The 23,752-nt window shown below is 34.7% G+C and overlaps 1 protein-coding gene across 1 annotated transcript; it reads right to left on the bottom strand.

Annotated features, from left to right (window-relative positions):
- Window positions 1-750: 750 nt before the first annotated feature.
- LOC103506494 (protein quiver) lies at window positions 751-19,125 on the bottom strand. The gene is made up of 6 exons (XM_017442892.2): window positions 19,007-19,125; window positions 5,089-5,204; window positions 4,625-4,672; window positions 3,318-3,464; window positions 1,717-2,980; window positions 751-795 (listed from the first exon to the last, which is right to left on the bottom strand). The coding sequence occupies exons 2-5, from the start codon at window positions 5,165-5,167 to the stop codon at window positions 2,775-2,777; spliced, it is 480 nt and encodes a 159-aa protein (XP_017298381.2). The 5' UTR covers window positions 5,168-5,204; window positions 19,007-19,125; the 3' UTR covers window positions 751-795; window positions 1,717-2,774.
- Window positions 19,126-23,752: the final 4,627 nt, after the last annotated feature.

The following is a 23,752-nucleotide window of genomic DNA, read 5'->3' as shown; positions in this document are numbered from 1 at the left end:
AAGGCAACGAAAATCTCCTTCATCTTGGCTTCATCAGCAATAATAATTGAGTTTAGAATTTATAAAATTGAAGTTTCTACCATCTTTCGAAGCCTTCGAAAAAAAGAAGATACAAAACGCAAGAATTGAGTTGAAAGAAGAATTTGAAAAGTCCTTATTTTGACTAATTTCTTGCGTTTACAAAGGCGTCAAAAATGGTAGAGAAAATTGATCTGGATTTATGTAGTGAAGTCCATGGATGATTCCTACAGGACAAAATTTTTTACTCAGCCTTCAGGGCCGGCCGAATGAATTATCTCGTAAACTATTGGTGATACTGACAAAATTTCAATAGTTGACCCCCCTAAATTGACATTAGAATGTTGGTTTTTAATCTTTTGGCCCGGTTGACTAACCTCCACTTGCGGCCGAATTAAAGAAAAAAATGAACATGATGGCCATAATGTCACTTGTAAAAAAATACAAGCGAGGAAAGGTAACTAAAATAAATTAGAATATCTGAACCTATTTAATTAATTTTAATACTACTAATGCACAAATTAATAATTATTATGCGTAACAAACTTCAACTCAGCCTAACCAAAGTTCAGGTTGGTAAATTGATTAAAGCCAAACCACAACAAACTTGATTTATTTTTTCATAATTCAAATTACTTAAACCTATTAACTAATATTTACAACTGTTAGGTACCCTAACATACTTTAAATTTTAATTTACTTTCTTTTTTGTACCCGGATATTTACTTTTTCTAAAATTTTGTACCAACCAATTGAACATTCGCATACCATAATAACCTTGATATGTGTGTATTGTGAGCTTCAGTTTGGCAATTTTACTAAATAAATGCGTGATATAATATGTATCTAGTACGTAAATAGTGTAGCTTACTATAGGCATGTAGATATTTGAAAAAGAAAACGAAAATTATTATGAACACCCCTTGTGCCATCCTTGAACTCTCAAATCAATCACAATCATACATCAGTAAAAAAAAAGAGCGATTTTTGGAAGATCACCAAACGCGAAGTTGATCCTTTAGGTTAGGATGACTGGCAAATAGAATACGAATAATTGGTCCAAATATAGGTACCTGCAAAACAATTTCTGAACTAGGTATCTAATGTTTCAAGATACAAGTCTTACAACCAAATAGGAAACCCTACGGAAAAAACATACATTCTCCAAAACCTACGAAGGACATACGGGACGGGCATGCTATGACAAAGAGTACAAAGACCCCTAGAAATTCAGCCTAACTGCTGTTTCATCGTCACAATATTTCAGGGCGATAAAACACCCAATCTTTGGTTTGCTTCTTTTACTTCCTATTTTACCTCTATTCATCTGGAACCTAGCTACTTCTTCAATTTTCTGGTTTAAACACCAGATGATCTTGACATGGTACTTTATTATTACAATAATATTATGATCAATACTCGTTTAGTTGGGTAGAAACTCAAGTCGATTTTTCTGACGTCAAAGAATTATTCCGTTTAACAAACAATAGAATGATATGAAATAGAATAAATGTTTTGCGTTGTAGAACGGGCCACTACAGACCTGTGGCCTGTTCCATAAACAAATCCCCACTTTTTATTCCACTCGCAGAAAATACCGATATCCGGAAAGCCCTCTCGGAGGCTTAGGTGTAGAGGCAAACAGCCCTAAGGGTTAAGCTTATACGAATGTACGAAATACTCGCATACCATAATAACCTTGATATGTGTGTATTGTGAGCTTCAGTTTGGCAATTTTACTAAATAAATGCGTGATATAATATGTATCTATTACGTAAATAGTGTAGCTTACTATAGGCATGTAGATATTTGAAAAAGATAACGAAAATTATTGAAAGTAAATGAACACCCCTTGTGCCATCCTTGAACTCTCAAATCAATCACAATCATACATCAGTAAAAAAAGAGCGATTTTTGGAAGATCACCAAACGCGAAGTTGATCCTTTAGGCTAGGATGACTGGCAAATAGAATACGAATAATTGGTCCAAATATAGGTACCTGAAAAACAATTTGAACTAGGTATCTAATGTTTCAAGATACAAGTCTTACAACCAAATAGGAAACCCTACGGAAAAAAACATACATTCTCCAAAACCTACGAAGGACATACGGGACGGGCATGCTATGACAAAGAGTACAAAGACCCCTAGAAATTGAGCCTAACTGCTGTTTCATCGTCACAATATTTCAGGGCGATAAAACACCCAATCTTTGGTTTCTTCCTTTACTTCCTATTCTACCTCTATGCATCTGGAACCTACTTCTTCAATTTCCTGGTTTAATCACCAGATGATCTTGGTACTTTATTATTACAATAATATTATTACGATCAATACCCGTTTAGTTGGGTAGAAACTCAAGTCGATTTTTCTGACGTCAAAGAATTATTCCGTTTAACAAACAATAGAATGGTATGAAATAGAAGAATAAATGTTTTGCGTTGTAGAACGGGCCACTACAGACCTGTGGCCTGTTCCATAAACGAATCCCCACTTTTTATTCCACTCGCAGAAAATACGGATATCCGGATATCCATACACAATAAGCCCTCTCAGGAGCTTAGGTGTCGAGGTAAACAGCCCTAAGGGTTAAGCTTCTACGAATGTACGAAATACACTTTTGGAGGGTTTCAGCAGTCAGCAGCAGCGGAGGGTACGAAATACTGACATGATTATTATTCGGTACCTTATTCTATCTCGTTTGTTCGATAATCGGAATAATTCTTCAAAAGAGACCGACTTGAGTTTAGAATCTTCAGGTACTTAGCAATGCCATCGACAGCGTCACGAGAAAGAGGAGTAAGAAGTGGGATGTCTCTGTGCTCATTGCTGCATTACACATGTCTTCCTCACAGAAACACATGTGTCCTGTACCAGTTCCCTCCATCATACAGACGTGGTCCACCATGAACAGATTGATTTGCAGCTGCGATGTACATGTCCTTCGGATGCTTTCGAATTCTGGGAAAGAAAAAAAAATATTTAAAGGCTACCTGGCATTTCCACAGTAATAATAACAATAGCTCTTATTTATACTGCTCTCATAGGACTAAAAAGTCCCTTTACTCCAGCAGTAGGCTACTACTATTAATATTGAAAAATCCCATACCTTGCCTGGGATTGAACCCACACCCTCCTGTTTACTAGACGAGCGTCTTGACCACTACAGCACAGAGGTAGGACTATAATCTGATAGACGAAGCCAGGAAAATGTTAATCCAATATATAATAAAAACTCAGGACTCCTAAATCTCCGGTTATTTCTTCAGGTCTTATCACCGCTTTCAGATAAACTTACGTGTTCGAGAATTTCTGACCATTTTGACACAGCATCCATTACAGGTCATGAGCGGAGGTTGATCTTTAGGAAGTACGGTGTAGTTGAAGGGATCTTTGCATCTGTGATCTTTCCAGCTGTCGCACTCATAACAGTAGATTTGGCGGGCTGCAAAATAAAATACATACAAACATAGGTAGAAGTTGATAGTTGTATTACAGCAATTTCAATTGTCAAGTATGAGTACTTATCAGTTATCAGCTTATCACAAAATAATGTCAAGCATTCTTTTCACAAATAGGTACCTACAACAAAGTCACTTAGGTTGGTTTTATAAGTTCGTGCTAATAATATGGAACTAGGGTCCTTAAAATCAAAGTAGGTAGATATAGGTAATACCTAATGACTAATTACAGTAATTACCTATATGTATACGAATATAGTCCCGATTTTATTATATTTACATCAATAATAAATTTAGTTGACGCATTAATAGGTACCTGTTTATCATTCATGATTCATCAAAAGGCACCTATTTACTATTAATTATTACAGGTACTCTTTTCACTAATCAACTCATCAGTTGATTTCATTCATCAAATTATCTGACCCAGATCAACTTTACTGATAAAAAATAGGTAAATGATCAATAAATGTACATCAAAGTATACCCAAAAAGGGTTATTTATATTTATTTAGTTGAAGGGATCTTTGCATCTGTGATCTTTCCAGCTGTCGCACTCATAACAGTAGATTTGGCGGGCTGCAAAATAAAATACATACATAGATAGTTGTATTACAGCAATTTTAATTGTCAAGTATGAATACTTATCAGTTATCAGCTTATCACAAAATAATGTCAAGCATTCTTGTCACAAATAGGTACCTACAACAAAGTCACTTAGGTTGGTTTTATAAGTTCGTGCTAATAATTTAAATGAAGTAGGGTCCTTAAAATCAAAATAGGTAGATATAATACCTAATTACTGATTACCTATATACGAATATAGTCCTGATTTTATTATATTTACATCAATAATAAATTTAGTTGACGCATTAATAGGTATCTGTTTATCGTTCATGATTCATCAAAAGGCACCTATTTACTGGTCATGATTACAGGTACTCTTTTCATTAATCAATTCATCAGTTGAGTTCATGATCATCAAATTATCTGACCCAGACCAACTTTACTGATAAAAAATAGGTAAATGATCAATAAATGTACATCAAAGTATACCTAAAAAGGGTTATTTATATATTTATCCCTTACCTAATTAGGTATTCCTAGAATTGTAAAACTGGAAGTATGATTCATAGGTACTTACTTTGGCACTCTTGAGCACTTGCTTCCGAAATGAAAAACAGGAGGAGTACTGGAAATTGAAAACAAAACAGGCAAGTTGTTGAAAAACAATTCCAAATAATTTGGTTAAAGAATCGGTAGGTATTTATTTAAATTTTACATAACACCTTGTTTAGACGGCGCGGAGGGACTGCGAGAATAAAGGGACTTTTCAGTCTCATTCTGGCAGAATCTTCTTTTTCTTCGCCTTTTCCCGTGTACAGACGGATTCGGCGTTTTTCGTCAGCCTCTCAATCAGCCCTAACTAGGGTGATCGCTTTGGAGTGGCAGAATAAGTAAGATATAGGTAAAATTCCATACCTCGGCTGGGATTGAACCCACGCCCTCCTGTTTACCAGGCGAGCGCCTTGACCACTACACCACCGAGGCATGTAATAAGTAAGATATACTCGTATTCTATTCAATGTTTAGACATTTAGGACCTACCTGGTATCGTCAACATTTGTGACCATCCCGGCCATCTGCTCCGAACCTGCGGAGTTTTCCTCTGTGCTGATTGTGACATGAAGCTAAGGGGAGAGAAGAAGTGGAAATCGCTGATACTGAAAATCAGAAAAAAAATCAATTGGAAAATTTCATCTAGATTCTAGAAAGCGTAGGACTAGAGTCCCTTTTCCGACCTACCTGGTATCGTCAACATTTGTGACCATCCCGGCCATCTGCTCCGAACCTGCGGAGTTTTCCTCTGTGCTGATTGTGACATGAGGCTAAGGGGAGAGAAGAAGTGGAAATCGCTGATACTGAAAATCAGAAGAAAAATTCAATTGGAAAATTTCATCTAGATTCTAGAAAGCGTAGGACTAGAGTCCCTTTTCTTTAGAAGTTACCTCGTGCGTTCAATTTTATTTATCTTTAAAAAATCCGATTCACATAACTAGGTACCGTTTCCAAAACTCACCAAAAAAAAAAGTCCCCTAGAACAATATTGGCAAATTAGTTGCCCAGAGTTTAACCAAGTAGGTACGTAAACAAAATATTGCTATCACTGGGATTTTGTGCTTGTAATCAAACACCAAGCAATCACCTACGCAAATTTCAAATTATAAAAATTACAGAAGGAACATCTCTGTATAGACCTATCTATTTCCATGTTAATAATTCTACCACATATCTATAAAGCTCTCATAAAAATTAAACTTACGTTATTACTTTGGTAGTGAGAATTTATTGGAAAGAAAAACTCATGGTCAATGTGTAGGTACCTACAATGTATGGTACCTTATAAGAATTTTATCTATTAGCTTTCAATACGTACCAATATCTACCTAATGACACATCGTATCATTTGTATCTTTTTTCAAATCTGTAGTTATAGCTTATTTCGTTGTAGTTATTATTACAATCATTCCACAATGTTTGGTGAAAGAGGTTAATGTTCGAAAATAGACAATAGGTTCCACTGTCTATTTCCTAATGTTAATTAAAACCTATCCCGCATCTCAGGGCCCAAACAACCGAGGCTTCATTGATGACAACACTCCTAAAACAGGGGGTTGAAACTCCAAATTCTCTCCTTTTATAGTGGAAATTGTATCTGTAGTTGAAAATAGAAGATCCTTTACCATAAGATAGGCACTTATCACTTATACCTAATTATGTTGATAACACTGATGGAAAAAAGTGCCCGAGTAGGTAATTCGGCCTTAAGGTGTGTCCAAACATAGTCGACCAGCCGTCGCATCGTTCGAAGAGATTAAAACTATGTTGTCAAGGCAGTGTGGACGGTTCAGTCGACATCGATCGACTGCCGGTCAACTGTGTGTGGACTAGACTAGTTAAGATAGCTATTTCGATAATCGGTTCTCTTTACTGTTACCCACAACCGGTCCTGACTCCTATATTGGCCTCAAGTAATCCTCACATAAACGCGTTAGAAGAAAACGGAGCCCCACACATGTTTTCGAAAGTGTGTAACCCCAATGACTTATGACTTTTATCTTTCTGACATGTTCAGGCCCTCCGAAACCTTAGACCCGAATAATTGACAGCCATGACCCAAAAATATGACAGATTATACGGTTACGTTCCACCTCATGTAGATTGAGGCTGACGTTTTTCAAATCTCCGGTAGAGATTTCTTCATGAATGGATTGGACAAGTGGATTTGAGTGTGACATGGATGAAATGGCCTGAAGAGCGCTTAGAGAGTCTGAGATGATGACAGCTTCTCCTATGGACTGACTTTTAATGGTTGATACAGCGTCAGAGATGGCAAGGAGTTCAGCATGGAATATGGATGATTTTGGGTTCAGTGTTTGTTTTTTAACAATGTGAAGTTGGGGGATGACAAATGCACATCCAACACTTGAATCACTCTTAGATCCGTCGGTATACACTTGGACAAAGTCGCCATAATTCTCGTTCATGTTTCTTTGAAATTCTTGTTGGAAAACTTGATGTGGCATTCCATCTTTCTTGTATAAGGTGAGAGATAAGTTACAAGAAGGTTTCTTATGGAGCCAAGATTCTTTTGGTTCTCTCTGGAGTATGACCTTATGGAAGGGGATGTCATTCATAAGAAGTTCTCTTTGGATACCAACAGTCGGGTTTAGTTTGGTTGAGTTTTCATAGAGAACTTTGTAAGGCGGATTATTGATTCTTTTGAAGTTGGGATTAGTAGAGTTGTGGTGCATCACCTTGGCTATGTAGTTGCATGTGAGGATCGATCTTCTGAACATTTAATTGTCACCTTGTGAAAACTGCTTGTTTGTTTGGCGTAATTATTTTCGCTTCTGTCGCCAATAAAACATTTTTTAATCAACCATTTTTCCATTATGGGTTCATTTTTCTTGGTGCTTTTTTAAGTGTGAAAATAGATTCACCCAAATGTGCATAATCGTTGCAGCCAGCATCGTGGGGGATTTCTTTGTAGTTGTATGTTGGTTTTTCATATCTTTGAAATTGGCCATGCCATCGTAAAATTCACAATAGAAGAGTCATTTTACAGTCCGAGGGCTGTTTACTCGAGCAAAGAAAAACTTCAAAGTTTTTCATTTTCAGTTTGCTTAGTGGATAGGTAGCTACATTTTAGTAACACTATGTACCTAATACCCTATAATTTTTTGAGCAGTCCGAGGGCTGTTTACTCGAGCAAAGAAAAACTTCAAAGTTTTTCATTTTCAGTTTGCTTAGTGGATAGGTAGCTACATTTTAGTCACACTATGTACCTACTACCTAATACCCTATAATTTTTTTTAAACTTGAAAAATATTTCCTCTTTTGACTTTCTAAATCTAAATAAAGCAATACAGCTAACAAGAACTAATTCATCAATAGAAGTACCTACTGTTATTTAATCAAGTAGTTCGTAGGTACATATTGTCTAGGCTAGGTTTTAACAAATGTTGTGGTTGTGGTAACTTATGTAGATCATTAGACAAATAAATCAAATCTTGAACTTAAGGATGTAGTGACATGTTTATCAATAACAATATTATAATTAGTATTAGGATAAGATAAGGGTTTATTCTAACACCTCTTAAATCTTGATGTATTGGAAGGAAAAAGCAAGAGTGCTGCTTATTTATACTGCTTGATTAGGACTTCAGAGTTCCTTGTCCCTTTAGGAGTAGGCTACTCAAACCTTGTTGAGGATAAAATTTAATAACTTAGCTTAGAATTGAACCCACGCCCTCCAGATTACCAGGCGAGCTTCTCCACTACTAGATACACCATCGTACATCTTATCCAACCACAGATTTTGTCGAGCACCTAATAACTAAACCTACCGACATCGACATTGACATTACCTCTGCCTTTTGTCTGTTATGTAGGTACAATTAAACCCCACAATTTCTAAAAAAAAAAAAAAAAAAAAATGAAAAAATCGAGATCTCATCCGCATGTTTCATTTTAGATTTGGTAGAATACCCACGTATACAGGACAAAAAGCACCAATCATAGAAGGCAAACAAAGTTTTTGTCGGGCAAAATTTGCGTCACACTAACACCTAATCTTTTCATAAGCATGCGGTGCGGGGTAACACACACAAGAAATTGAAACTCCACAAATTATCACAACAGTGAAAACCAATATGCGTTTAATGGTTATTTCAAAACATATTTGCCTAGATCCAAATCCAAGTGTTCCTTGTCTTCTTATTTCAAATAAATTTCACCGCTCTTTCGAGTCCTTATAAGAACTACGAGGAGCGTATGTGAAACTACAAAGGTAATAAATTAAAAGAAGAAAGGTCATTTTTGTCCACACCCATAAAAAAATCACAAGTGTTGGTAATTCTAGCTGACACACCAAAATAGTCATGTGTGAACCCACAACCTCCGCTACCTCGAACCCCCCCAAGCAACAGAGATTTGAGACTCTTGGTATCAGATGAATGAAAATCTAACCTAACCATGACATTCCTGTTCAACCGAACAAGCGATAATTTGTTGACTTTGTGTGAAGTAGAGATTACCCTTGTGAAATCAAACTTTCCAAGCTGTGTGAAAATGTATTCAATGATCTAATTTAAAAAAAAAAAATGCTTTATTTAACTCTTGATTGACATCATTCAGCATTTATTTTATCTTTCCTTCAAATTGAACAACTTGTTCTAAGCTGACAGTCTAAATAAAGCACTACTTGTACTTATACTTGAATTTTCCTATCTTTTGTTTCAGAACTGGGTACAGACGCATCAGGTCAGCAGTACGGTGAAGTGAATCAGCTCGGTGGTGTATTCGTCAATGGCCGCCCTCTACCCAACTCTGTGCGCATGCGCATCGTAGAACTTGCGCAACTCGGCATCCGACCATGCGACATCTCACGACAGTTGCGTGTTTCCCACGGTTGTGTATCCAAGATCCTCGCCAGGTATCACGAGACAGGTTCTATACTACCGGGTGCTATAGGCGGGAGTAAGCCACGCGTCACCACACCTAAGGTTGTCTCCTATATCAAAGAACTGAAACAGAAAGACCCGGGGATATTCGCCTGGGAGATCCGAGACCGACTGTTGTCGGATGGTGTCTGTGATAAATTCAACGTCCCCTCCGTGAGTTCAATCTCAAGGATTCTACGTAACAAGATCGGTTCCTCCATAGTTCAACACCATCACCATCCTCACATCTATAACTCGATCTACCCCAGTTACCCTTACCCTAGTAACACATCCCCTACGGTATCTTGTACAAAAGTTCCCATCGGATCTCTAACGCCACCACCACGGCCTCAAGTCTGCTGGCCGAGCTCCCATAGTGTCACAGATATCTTGTCAGCGGCCGCTGGCCTCCCACATCAATGCAATGAGCATCATGGGAACTATAGCAACTATTATCATATGTACCTAGGACAACATCAGAGTCCGTGGCCTCCTGTGCAGCATCAGTTGTGACATCTGATTGTTTGTTTATTTCTCTTTCCCGTGCTGGGATCTTGTGTTAACTTTTGTGCTCAACAAACGGAATGTCTGCTAAATCCTTCCCAAATGTGGTACTTCTTGTTCGGAGTTTCGAATTTTATTCCTCACAGTGTACTGGAATGAAAGTTGTGTGGGTATTTTCAGAGAGAAATTCAGGAAATTGTCTTTGAGTTTTTTTCGGGACAATGTAATTTGAATGTTGATATTATGCCATGAAATTACAAAACCGGAAAATTCTAATGAAATTCTGAAGAAGAAAATGTTCAACACAAAGGAACTTCACTCAAAAATCTTTTGGTTCCGTTGGATCCCCTTTTGCGGGTAAAATCTACCACTCTCTGAACTACTAGTAGACAATGAAAAGTAATCATTTATGATTCTCTGGTGACTAAAAGTTAATTGTTTATTTATTTTATATTTTCTTATGTGAAATAATCAAGTTAGTACATATTTATTGTTATTTTTATATTTGTATGACTATTATAATTACAAGTATTACTACAAAATCTATAATGACTGAAATTTTGTAATTGTAAACCTTATGTTTGTTTTCTATTTACAGCATGTAAGATTAGGTACATAGTTTCCTACATTAACATTATGCACGTTTTAAACTAACACAACTTCTTTTTAATGACGTATATCTGCTCCCCATATTATTGAGCCTCTTTCCTAACGTACATATTCATTCCTAGATTCCGTCATAAGCTTCTCATTTAGATGATCCAGTAAGTTTCAGGTATTTTCTAATTTATAATCTTTTTCTATACCCAGTATAATGATGTTCTTTGAATTTAAATCTACAACTTTACATTCTCTAAAGAAAGGTGCATTAAATGGGACGAACTGTTGCATTATTTTCCACCAATGAGGTGAGGTGTCTCTTAAATCTTGATGTATTGGAAGGAAAAAGCAAGAGTGCTGCTTATTTATACTGCTTGATTAGGACTTCAGAGTTCCTTGTCCCTTTACCCTAGGAGTAGGCTACTCAAACCTTGTTGAGGATAAAATTTAATAACTTGGCTGGAATTGAACCCACGCCCTCCAGATTACCAGGCGAGCTTCTCCACTACTAGATACACCATCGTACATTTTATCCAACCACAGATTTTGACGAGCACCTAATAACTAAACCGACATTGACATTACCTCTGCTGTTTGTGTGTATCGATTACCAGGCGAGCTTCTCCACTACTAGATACACCATCGTACATTTTATCCAACCACAGATTTTGACGAGCACCTAATAACTAAACCTACACCTACCGACATCGACATTGACATTACCTCTGCCTTTTGTCTGTTATGTACAATTGTACACATAACAACGACATTGTTGTAGTTATTATTACAATCATTCCACAATGTTTGGTGAAAGAGGTTAATGTTCGAAAATAGACAATAGGTTCCACTGTCTATTTCCTAATGTTAATTAAAACCTATCCCGCATCTCAGGGCCCAAACAACCGAGGCTTCATTGATGACAACACTCCTAAAACAGGGGGTTGAAACTCCAAATTCTCTCCTTTTATAGTGGAAATTGTATCTGTAGTTGAAAATAGAAGATCCTTTACCATAAGATAGGCACTTATACCTAATTATGTTGATAACACTGATGGAAAAAAGTGCCCGAGTAGGTAATTCGGCCTTAAGGTGTGTCCAAACATAGTCGACCAGCCGTCGCATCGTTCGAAGAGATTAAAACTATGTTGTCAAGGCAGTGTGGACGGTTCAGTCGACATCGATCGACTGCCGGTCAACTGTGTGTGGACTAGACTAGTTGAGATAGCTATTTCGATAATCGGTTCTCTTTACTGTTACCCACAACCGGTCCTGACTCCTATATTGGCCTCATCCACTAAGATTGAAGTAAAACCAAGCAAAAAATTCTATGACCGCCTGGTATTTTAATTAGTTATGCAATGCGCCATTCATAAAGAGACCTCAATATAAACTGTGAAGTGCAAGAGGCATCTCCACTAATTTTTTTACTTTCCATTATTTATTTTCTCACATTTTATTTCCCCCATTTTCACAACCATTTGACATTACTTATAATTCCAGGGGAAAAATTAAGTTTTTTTTTTTTTTTTTTTTTTTTTTTTTAGTCAAGTGATACCTATTAACTTAGCTAAGTAATCTAGTTTTCTAACTTGGAAAATATTTTCATAAACTTAATTACTAAACTTATTATTGGTCTAGCAAAGTAATTTGGGAATCTGGCATTCAGGAGATCGAAGGATCAAATCTTAGCAGAGTCTCTTTATTATTTTACCTACTCTTTGTAGGTACTCGTACAATGTCAGACCTGTAACTATTAAAGTGATGGAATACCTATATCTCAGGCTTTAACTTTACCCAGTGGTGTTACCTACATGTCATAACTTTTGTTAAAATTTCTCTCTTTTTCCAGTCCATTATTGAATCACCTGACAAACAATTAACGCTCAACGAAATATACAATTGGTTTCAAAACACATTTTGTTACTTTAGGAGAAATGCCGCTACATGGAAGGTAAATATTGCATTCTAAAAATTAGGTAATATAAAATAAGCCTCCTAGAATATTTTTCATTTTATTTTCAACTTTAAAAATACAGATCAAAAGATACATCAACAAATTAACATAATAACATAAAAATCCTCACGTGCAAAAAACTGCTTTTTTCTGGTATTATTTGTCTTGGCAATTGTTTGGTATGCTTACTAACCCCAGAGGAACAATAACAATTTACGGGTAGAATATTATAGGTACATATTTTAGATTTCTTATTAAGAGCTTTGATCAACACCGTTTTGTAAGAAAAGTCGTCGTCTTTTTTTACTCTTCTTGTGGTGGGCTCGGTTTTTTCACCTAAAAAGGTTTTGTGGTGATGGATATCTCTTTTAGCAACTTTAACTTAATTTTCCTTTTACTAACCATAATTTTCTAACTAGTTATCATTTCCTAATCCTTAATTTCAGCAACTATGTAAGTAATACCGTTTCGCTTGAGATGATTCTATGGTCAGGTCCAAAATCACAAGTTATTTACTTTACGTTTACTAGTAGGTAGTTAATGAAAGATTGAAGATATAAGTTGCGGTTCCTCTAGAAAATTGTGATTTTATTTTCTTTACGATTTTTTCAATAACTTTTGAGTTGGACTGAGCCTGGAATTAGATTTTTTTTTTTTAATTTGTTTGAAATAACATTGGAGATAGCCCACCTAGTTTCTTGTGTACTGTGATGTGATGGGATGTTTTTTCTATAGAACGCAGTTCGTCACAATCTGTCCTTACACAAGTGTTTCATGAGAGTTGAAAACGTGAAAGGCGCGGTCTGGACAGTGGACGAAGTGGAGTTTTACAAGCGACGACCACAAAGGTGCGTCCCAGGGTATGTGCTGTGCCAGAACATATTCAAGTTGGTTTTGCCTCTACTGACTTGCCATAATAACCATGTCGATCCGGGGTATTTTTTTCTTCTTAATTTTTCTCTCTTCTTTTCCACTTTTACTACAGTCTTGGTGTGTCGTGTGTCCTCTATCTTCTACATCGGATCTCAGGTTTGCCGGATCGACCATGTTTTATTATGTCTCAAGTCAGTAAAGTGCCTCTTCTTTTATCTATATCAAATTTCATTCCATACATGGGAGGAAGGCATACTATTGGTTCGCCATCACCTAAGAAGTTCAAGTGAGTTTTCTTAGGTTAATTTAGCTATTCTTACTTTTTTTTTATAATAATTTTGCTGTTTACGTACCTGCCTAAGCATTTTCGTAACACTTCCACTTTTATCTATTTTTTCTCTTATCTTTTTCCATCTCTTTTAATTTTTTTACTCTCTCACCTTACCTCACGTAATCTTGTGTCCTTCCTATACTTCTCTTGACACGTCATGGTCTCTGGTTATACAGAATGCTATCAGGACAAACCTATCTCTGCACAAATGTTTTGTGCGATACGAAGACGATTTCGGATCGTTTTGGATGGTTGATGATGCCGAATTCGTCAAGAGACGGCACCTCTCCCGTGGCCGACCAAGGAAGTATGACCCTATTCCTTCACCTCAGTAAGCATTCGAACCCTTTAAATGTCTGGACTTGCGCTTCGACTGCATGTGATCAACATTAATAGTGGAGCTCAGATGTTGCCTGGTTAGCATGGTAGCATACGTTGTAATCCGCCCAATCCAAGTCGACTCACAAGTCAAAGGTCAGATAAGATCGCTCAGATCGAAATTCAACATGGGACTCTGAAAGAAAAGGCTTAGAATCCTAAAAAGCTAGAGTGAATGGGGGGAAAACAACCTTTAAGGAATTTTCTTTAAGGATATTTGCATAGAACGGAGATAATTTTCGGGAACAGAGCACAAGGTAGTGGTTGGCAGAAGTTCAAAATAAGCTCAAAGTATGTACGAGTAAGTAAATTATTCTCAAGGACTCCTGGTGAAAGCATATTAAAGCTTCTTGTAGACACCTCGATACAAAGGTAAGACAATAAGGGGAGGCTGCTTTTCCAGAGTTACAATATGATCCATCAGTAAGTTATAAAAATACAAGGTGCTCCGAAAATGCTTCGTTATAACTTTCACCCATAAGCTTCTGGAATTGAGATATTAAATGAAATAGGCAAGACATTTAGTCCAAGTAGTGCCCTATTTGTCTAAACAAACATTTCTTCAACAATTTTTTTTTTATTATTGTATACGTGGTTTAGATGTCTAAGTAGGTAATTTTAGGTCATTCATTGTTTATCATTTTTTAATAATCTGCAAAATAATGTCCAACCCGATAGTGGGACACATTGGAATAAAATATCTTCTTATGGGAAAATATCAATCGGAATCTGAATGTTCCCATTAAATGATGACGTCGGTAGGTGGAGAAGAATTACTGTTGAAAATTTGGCCACATTAATGAACACAAAAACTGCAATCAATCTGTTAGGTAATAAGAACTTATTTTAGGTGCCAAATACCCACCATGATTTTTGCTCTTTTTAGTTGAATATTTTCACATCATCTTGGTAGAGATTTTAGTTTTGAAATATTTTTTAAAATTGCAGTACCGTGACGAACCATAAAAATCTTTTTAAATTTTTAAAACTACAAAAAAAAAGTGAAATCTTAGAATCGCAAGGTGAAACCTCAGGGTAATGTTTTTAGTCAGCTCACTCCGACAGTATTTTAGGTCAAGCAAATCCACAGCTCCTGGGATTCGAACCCCGACAAAGATCTTCAACAAAGCCGTTTTCGTTGTAATATTGGGATTTTTGTAGCACCTTGTATTAATTTTATATTCTTTTCCATTCTTTACTTCTATTTAAATCATCGTAGGAATTCTAAATTATTAATCTACCTAAATACCCCCTTTAAACAATCAATTTTCTTATTCCTATTTATATTTTTCTATCTTTACTTACTTCGCTTTTCAAATTTTCGCTATTTTCATTATTCGCATATCTGCACGTTATTCTTTATTACTTGATCAATATTTCAATTTCCAATTTTTAGTAGAACTGATTTTGTTACATTATTTTATATCCGTCGAATGTATGCTGCTTTTACTATAGTATGTTTCCGAACCAACTTACTTTACATTTAAATTCATGATATTCATATGTAGGTACTTATCGTACTTACCTATCTATCCTTTTGATCCTGATAAATCTCAAGTCTAATCAAGGACGGTAAGTAATTATTATCTGGATTGGCCCACTGACAGATCTTCAGCGACATCGTCTATGCCTGGCTGTTGGGGATAATCATCCGGATTCAACTGGAGTGGATCCGATTTGATATGATGAGCGTACGTATGACTACCATTCTGACTGGATTTGTAGTCGTCCAGATTGTCTGAACTGTATGAGTCGTCTTTGCTCCTGTGGGAATAGAATAGTACCTTGTTCATACTGCCAGCATGAGTCTGAAAAGTCCCTTTACTCGCGCAGTCTAAACAAGGTCTTATAAAATAAGTAGAGAGAATAAACGTCTTGAGATCTAAATAATGTGGAAATATTGTAGTAGGGCTCAAAATCTGCCTCTTGAACCGTAGATAACAGACCGAATTCTGGACCACAAGGTAAAGATAGGTAGGTATAAGGAGGTGTTACAAAAATGCTTAGGCAGGTACGTAAACAGCAAAATTATTATAAAAAAAGTAAAAATAGCAAAATTAACCTAAGAAAACTCACTTGAACTTCTTAGGTGATGGCGAACCAATAGTATGCCTTCCTCCCATGTATGGAATGAAATTTGATTCTGAATCCAAGTTGGAACCCTGGAATTATGAGTAATGTCAAATGGTTGTGAAAATGGGGGGAATAAAATGTGAGAAAATAAATAATGGAAAGTAAAAAATCGTTTGTTTTATTTTTTAAAATTAGTGGAGATGCCTCATGCACTTCACAGTTTATATTGAGTTCTCTTTATGAATGGCGCATTGCATAACTAATTAAAATACCAGGCGGTCATAGAATTTTTTGCTTGGTTTTACTTCAATCTTAGTGGAGATGCCTAACTTCTTTACCTCATAGTTTTTCAGTATTTATTTGAGTTCGTTTTTCTTCCCAATGAAATGTTTATAGGTCTATCTGTAAATTTTACTTATTATGTATGTATGGAATTTTTTTTATTGGAATTTGTATTCATTACCTGTACATTAGAATTATTGCTATCTGAAAATAATCGTTGATTTTTCGAGGAGCTTTGATCTTCTGATTGCGAATCCCTGTAAATAAAATAGAAAAGTATCTGTTATTAAATTGTTCGACCAGTAAAGTTATTTAATGTTAGTCACAGGATTTCCAAAATAATGAAAGATTATTCGTGATCTTTTAAGCACCCAGATTGGTATTGAACATCTCTCTAAAAATTTCAAGGTACCTATTACATATTTAACTTATATGATTTGAGTACTCAGTAATTTTTGGGCCATTTTCCAATCGTCTTTTTACTTCTAAAACCGAGATATATTCTGGGTTCCTAGTTGAGTTTCCACAGATTAAATTATCTTCAATCAGATCATTACATATGCCATCTTACCAAAATGCCACGAATGCTATATTTTTTCAGAAGGAAATAAAAAATATTATGTTGATACATTAAAAAATTATGATGAAAATTGCATAACATAAAAATGGACATCCTATAAGACATACATTAAATGTATGAAAAGTTTCATTAGTTTTGTTTGTCCACGGCAGTCAGTCTGTCATTGATGACCCATATTCACCTCAACAACACAGATTATTTTTGATGTGTTTCATATTTTGTACCAAATTTGGTAAGTCTTTAAAAAAGCTTTGCACCAAATACCTAACAACCCTTTGTTATTAATTAGATTTTAATAAGGTAGATAATAATTACAAGATGTAGATACCTGGATAATAATAAAAAATAAAACAATAGTTAATTTAATAAATAGTTATAGCAAAGATAAAAAGTTTGTAAAACAAGATAAAAAATACATCGTAAACGATTAGATAAACTAGACATTATTTTGCAGATTATTAAAAAATGATAAACAATGAATGACCTAAAATTACCTACTTAGACATCTAAACCACGTATACAATAATCGACATTATTTTGCAGATTATTAAAAAATGATAAACAATGAATGACCTAAAATTACCTACTTAGACATCTAAACCACGTATACAATAATAAAAAAAAAAAAACAATAATCATTTGATGAAATTACCAAGATTGCACTTTGAATCACACAAAAAAGAAATAAAATAAACAAAATGTCAGCTTATCGATCTACTTTCATTTTCAAAATGGGATAAATGATAAGAAATGAAATCAGAAAAACAACTTAGAATGAGATAGTAGTACAACATTGCAGTTAACACCATTGAAATGCCTACGACCTAAATTTATTTATTGCGATTTTTCAAAATTGGTAAGGACCTAACCAAGAGACAAAAATATTCCTTTTCACATCTATTGTTTTTTTTACAATTTCATCAAGCAAATCACTGACATTTTCGTCCTGCTAATGTCTAACACAATTAAATGCATTGTGACAAGTGGACAATGTTGATTAATTCGGCCTTAGCACAATCGCTCGGAATCCGCCGGCATTAGCATTACAGCCTCATTATTGTCCTAGCAATCTAGAATGTCAGCCACTTTCCGTGTGACAAACTAACAAGTTAGGCCAATGCAATTAAAATACGTTTCCTGGTGGACAGGGATGCTGATCAAAGGTGTTATTCTTGTAGTAACTAAAGTGTTTTCAAACGCTCGGAGTTGATTGTTAGCTTACAATTATTAGTATATAGAAAAAACATCCCATCACATCACAGTACACAAGAAACTAGGTGGGCTATCTCCAATGTTATTTCAAACAAATTAAAAAAAAAAATCTAATTCCAGGCTCAGTCCAACTCAAAAGTTATTGAAAAAATCGTAAAGAAAATAAAATCACAATTTTCTAGAAGAACCGCAACTTATATCTTCAATCTTTCATTAACTACCTACTAGTAAACGTAAAGTAAATAACTTGTGATTTTGGACCTGACCATAGAATGATCTCAAGCGAAACGGTATTACTTACATAATTGCTGAAATTAAGGATTAGGAAATGATAACTAGTTAGAATATTATGGTTAGTAAAAGGAAAATTAAGTAGCTTATTTCTGAAAAATTAAAGATGTTTTTGAGGAGTGTTCCTTGAATAACCGAGTTGGTTTATTTATTAATTTATAATTAGAAAATGCATAAACAATAAATTAAGCTGCACCAGAACTGCAGATAAAATACTTGACTGGTAAGTAGGCACTCGAAAAAAAACTTGCGTCTCAGTTATCTAAAATAAAATTAATTGAGAAATTTAAAAATTATACACAATTTATTTTACAATTATTTCACAGTAAAAATAAAATATTTTTAATAGATTATGGAAAAAGAAAAATGATTTAAAATCGGTTTAGTATTTCTCTAAAAAATATTAATAGGAGTATAAAACAAGAAATGTTCTCGCTACTTACCGCGTATCATGTAAACTTGAATCTGTTTTCTTATTCAAACTGCATTGCTGCAGACAGCTTTTGCGCAAATGAAAATCGATATTTTTCTCTCGAAAGTTTAGGCCGTTCCCAAGACTTTGGTGGCGCTAAGTTTTTCTGTTTGCTTAGGTTTGAATATATTCGGAAGATATTTTTTCATCCCTATGTCCTGTCTCTCCCTCTAATAATATTGTGTTTTCTGTGTTTATTCATGCATGGCTTTTTTTTTTTTTTATCCGCGTTGTTATCTTTTCGGAAGATATTTTTTCATCCCTATGTCCTGTCTCTCCCTCTAATAATATTGTGTTTTCTGTGTTTATTCATGCATGGCTTTTTTTTTATCCGCGTTGTTATCTTATATACAGACTACCGTATACGCTGCTAGCCAAGTTTTCCTGATAAACATCGATCAACATGCATGCGAGAAAAGAAGGGAAATGGGATTACGTATACGCTGCTAGCCAAGTTTTCCTGATAAACATCGATCAACATGCATGCGAGAAAAGAAGGGAAATGGGATTATTGCTTTGTTGTTGTTTTTGTTGTTATTTTCTCAACTTTTACCTAGTATAGTGAGTACTCAGTAATTTTTGGGCCATTTTCCAATCGTCTTTTTACTTCTAAAACCGAGATATATTCTGGGTTCCTAGTTGAGTTTCCAGAGATTAAATTATCTTCAATCAGATCATTACATACTCCATCTTACCAAAATGCCACGAATGCTATATTTTTTCAGAAGGAAATAAAAAATATTATGTTGATACATTAAAAAATTATGATGAAAATTTCACAACATAAAAATGGACATCCTATAAGACGTACATTAAATGTATGAAAAGTTTCATTAGTTTTGTTTGTCCACGGCTGTCAGTCTGAGATTGATTACCCATATTCACCTCAACAACACAGATTATTTTTGATGTGTTTCATATTTTGTACCATATTTGGTAAATAACAACCCTTTGTTATCAATTAGATTTTAATAAGGTAGATAATAATTACAAGATGTAGATACCTGGATAATAATAAAAATAAAAAATAAAACAATAGTTAATTTAATAAATAGTTATAGCAAAGATAAAATGTTTGTAAAACAAAATAAAAAATACATCGTAAACGATTAGATAAACTGGGTAGGTATGTAAAAGTTTTAAAAATGGAAATAGAAATATAAAGATCAAAAGATCTAAGATAAAATAGAAAAAGTTTTAATAAAGAAGTAAAGTAAACTACGTAAATTGGATAGAATGGAAGCGATATCAAAATGACAACATTAAGAAAATAAGTTGTACAGAATTATAATGGAAATATTGTAAAATGTGAAAGCTAAGAAGTAAAGAAAATAGTAATTTGAGAAAATGGTGGTTCAATGCATGCAATAAGAGGGATTGTTTAAAGATTACCAGGATCGTTATTGAGAAAAATTGCTCTGTTTGTGGTTGCTGTTTTGAGAAAAATAATTGGCAGCACTTTGTTTTCAACTCTTGCTTATCAAAGGTTGTTGTTGTTGTTGTTGTTGTTGTTGTTGTTGTTGTTGTTGTTGTTGTTGTTGTTGTTGTTGTTGTTGTTATTTTTTCAACTTTTACCTAGTATAGGTACCTATTTTTTCTCTACTTTATAGGTAGTTTTTCTATACACGTGCACCCCCTTTACTATTCCTCCCCTCTTTTGTTTACATGCTCACTTCAAGCCGTGTTTATGCGTTTTCCTCAGAACCTATAATTATTTTCTCCCGCCATTATAGGTACCTACTAGCTACCAGCTTGATTTCGAACATGGAAGCTTGACCTTAAATTAATTATAGGTAAAAGACTTTTGTTTAGAAGGGGTTGGGGGATGAAATGTGAAAAACGTACTTACCATCAAGGACGTACAACTTTTATGCTGTTAATGGATTTTCAAAGTCATAACCAAATCGTGCGAAAACTTCTTGGATGTGGAACAGTTCAGTTTGAAAGAGTGCTAAATCACTTACTATGTCCCATAATTCATCATACCAAATCGGTTTTGGTGTTAAGATCACCAGTTGCTTCTGGTTATGGCTGGATTTTTATTCCAGTTGGTCAAAATGCAGTTCTGTAAAGCTACAAATTCAATTGAAATTAGCCAACTAATTAGCCTGAAATATCACTGGAGTAGCGTTTACATCAGGCCAGAAGCTGGTCTACCTGCTGGCCTAATCCAGCCATAATAAGTTACAAATAAAGCCAAACACTCTGAAATACAGCAGAAAAGTATAGGAGACCAGGAAATAATAAAACATGAACAAGACAGTTTTTTAATTAATTATTGTAATAAATGAATAAAGAAATTAACAATAAGTATCACAGTTTTCAGTTTGTAAAATGATAAAATAATAAGTAATAAAATTGATTGTAGATTCTTTTAAAATAATCGAACATAAAAGGAATAAAATAAAACGAAATATACTCGTTATGTACCTATCTCATACCTTATCCAATATAGGGTTTAGTCGTTATAGCTAGATTTTCAATTAAACGTTCTTATCCATTACGCTGTGTAAATTTTGATCTTTTTACGACTAAATCTTGAAACCTAAACCAACCAATCTCCTGCTTTTCGTGAATAAAGAAGAGAGGTGAGCAAAAGTGAAATAAAACTGCCATACATACCTAGAATTTATGATCAAGATTTTGAAAGAAATTCGGCAACTTTTCGTACTAATAGGTCTATTCCTTTTCCCGTACTGATACCGGTCCAGACAAAAATAAAAGTAAAAAAAAAAAAAAAATGTTCCTACTAAAAAATAATTCCACATCTACCATGTACAAAAAGAATCGTTTTACGTGTTGATTAAAAGAAGAAAATATTTACATGAGATCATAGTTTATACCCCGTTATAAACTAAAAGAACGAGGGATTGACAGAAAAGTAATTCTTATGTAGGTACCCTAAGAATGACTTTTACTTTGTCACGTTTTACGTGTTGATTAAAAGAAGAAAATATTTACATGAGATCATAGTTTATACCCCGTTATAAACTAAAAGAACGAGGGATTGACAGAAAAGTAATTCTTATGTAGGTACCCTAAGAATGACTTTTTCTTTGTCGGGGTTCGAATCCCAGGAGCTGTGGATTTGCTTGACCTAAAATACTGTCGGAGTGAGCTGACTAAAAACATTACCCTGAGGTTTCACCTTGCGATTCTAAGATTTCACTTTTTTTTTGTAGTTTTAAAAATTTAAAAAGATTTTTATGGTTCGTCACGGTACTGCAATTTTAAAAAATATTTCAAAACTAAAATCTCTACCAAGATGATGTGAAAATATTCAACTAAAAAGAGCAAAAATCATGGTGGGTATTTGGCACCTAAAATAAGTTCTTATTACCTAACAGATTGATTGCAGTTTTTGTGTTCATTAATGTGGCCAAATTTTCAACAGTAATTCTTCTCCACCTACCGACGTCATCATTTAATGGGAACATTCAGATTCCGATTGATATTTTCCCATAAGAAGATATTTTATTCCAATGTGTCCCACTATCGGGTTGGACATTATTTTGCAGATTATTAAAAAATGATAAACAATGAATGACCTAAAATTACCTACTTAGACATCTAAACCACGTATACAATAATAAAAAAAAAAAACAATAATCATTTGATGAAATTACCAAGATTGCACTTTGAATCACACAAAAAAGAAATAAAATAAACAAAATGTCAGCTTATCGATCTACTTTCATTTTCAAAATGGGATAAATGATAAGAAATGAAATCAGAAAAACAACTTAGAATGAGATAGTAGTACAACATTGCAGTTAACACCATTGAAATGCCTACGACCTAAATTTATTTATTGCGATTTTTCAAAATTGGTAAGGACCTAACCAAGAGACAAAAATATTCCTTTTCACATCTATTGTTTTTTTTACAATTTCATCAAGCAAATCACTGACATTTTCGTCCTGCTAATGTCTAACACAATTAAATGCATTGTGACAAGTGGACAATGTTGATTAATTCGGCCTTAGCACAATCGCTCGGAATCCGCCGGCATTAGCATTACAGCCTCATTATTGTCCTAGCAATCTAGAATGTCAGCCACTTTCCGTGTGACAAACTAACAAGTTAGGCCAATGCAATTAAAATACGTTTCCTGGTGGACAGGGATGCTGATCAAAGGTGTTATTCTTGTAGTAACTAAAGTGTTTTCAAACGCTCGGAGTTGATTGTTAGCTTACAATTATTAGTAGGCATTTACCTACTTACTAACTGGTGCTTTTTTAGTTCCTCAAAAAAAAAAAAAAAACATAAACAAAAATAATTGAGTACCTACAACCAAAGAGATCGTTTTAAATGGAGCGCGAATCAAAACGAGGTTTCCTCAAAATTTACAGCGAAAATTTTCGACATGCCAGTTAGTGATATCATTCGATAGGAAGTTTGAAAATGACCGATTTTGAAAGAAAGAAAAAATATATCAGAGGACAAACCGATTGTCACCCGAAGTAGGGATGTTGCGATAGATCGAAAACTGATGTACATATATTTAAATTTACAGCGGAAAAGCCCCCAGTTCTTCCAATACCGTGATATAGACCTATCTGACGGAAAGCGAAGCAAAATCGGAAAATTCAAAATATCGATATAATCCAAAAAACCCAGCCCAAGAGGATTGCCCTGTTTTACGGGTATAATAACGAGAATCTGCAATCGTGAGTACACCTGGATGTACACTCTATACTGAATCTCGGATTCAAAG

Source organism: Diaphorina citri, unplaced genomic scaffold (genome assembly GCF_000475195.1).
Source record: "Diaphorina citri unplaced genomic scaffold, Diaci psyllid genome assembly version 1.1 scaffold238, whole genome shotgun sequence".
NCBI lineage: Eukaryota > Metazoa > Arthropoda > Insecta > Hemiptera > Psyllidae > Diaphorina > Diaphorina citri.
The sequence above is the reverse complement of the archived record's forward strand: the minus strand, read 5'-3'. Positions and strand labels throughout refer to the sequence as shown.

Coding starts and splice junctions, on each gene's coding strand:
- LOC103506494 (XM_017442892.2), bottom strand. CDS start 5,167: ATGTCACAATCAGCACAGAGGAAAACTCCGCAGGTTCGGAGCAGATGG. Junction 4,673..5,088: donor ACAAATGTTGACGATACCAG/GTAGGTCCTAAA, acceptor TTCAATTTCCAG/TACTCCTCCTGTTTTTCATT. Junction 3,465..4,624: donor AAGTGCTCAAGAGTGCCAAA/GTAAGTACCTAT, acceptor TTTATTTTGCAG/CCCGCCAAATCTACTGTTAT.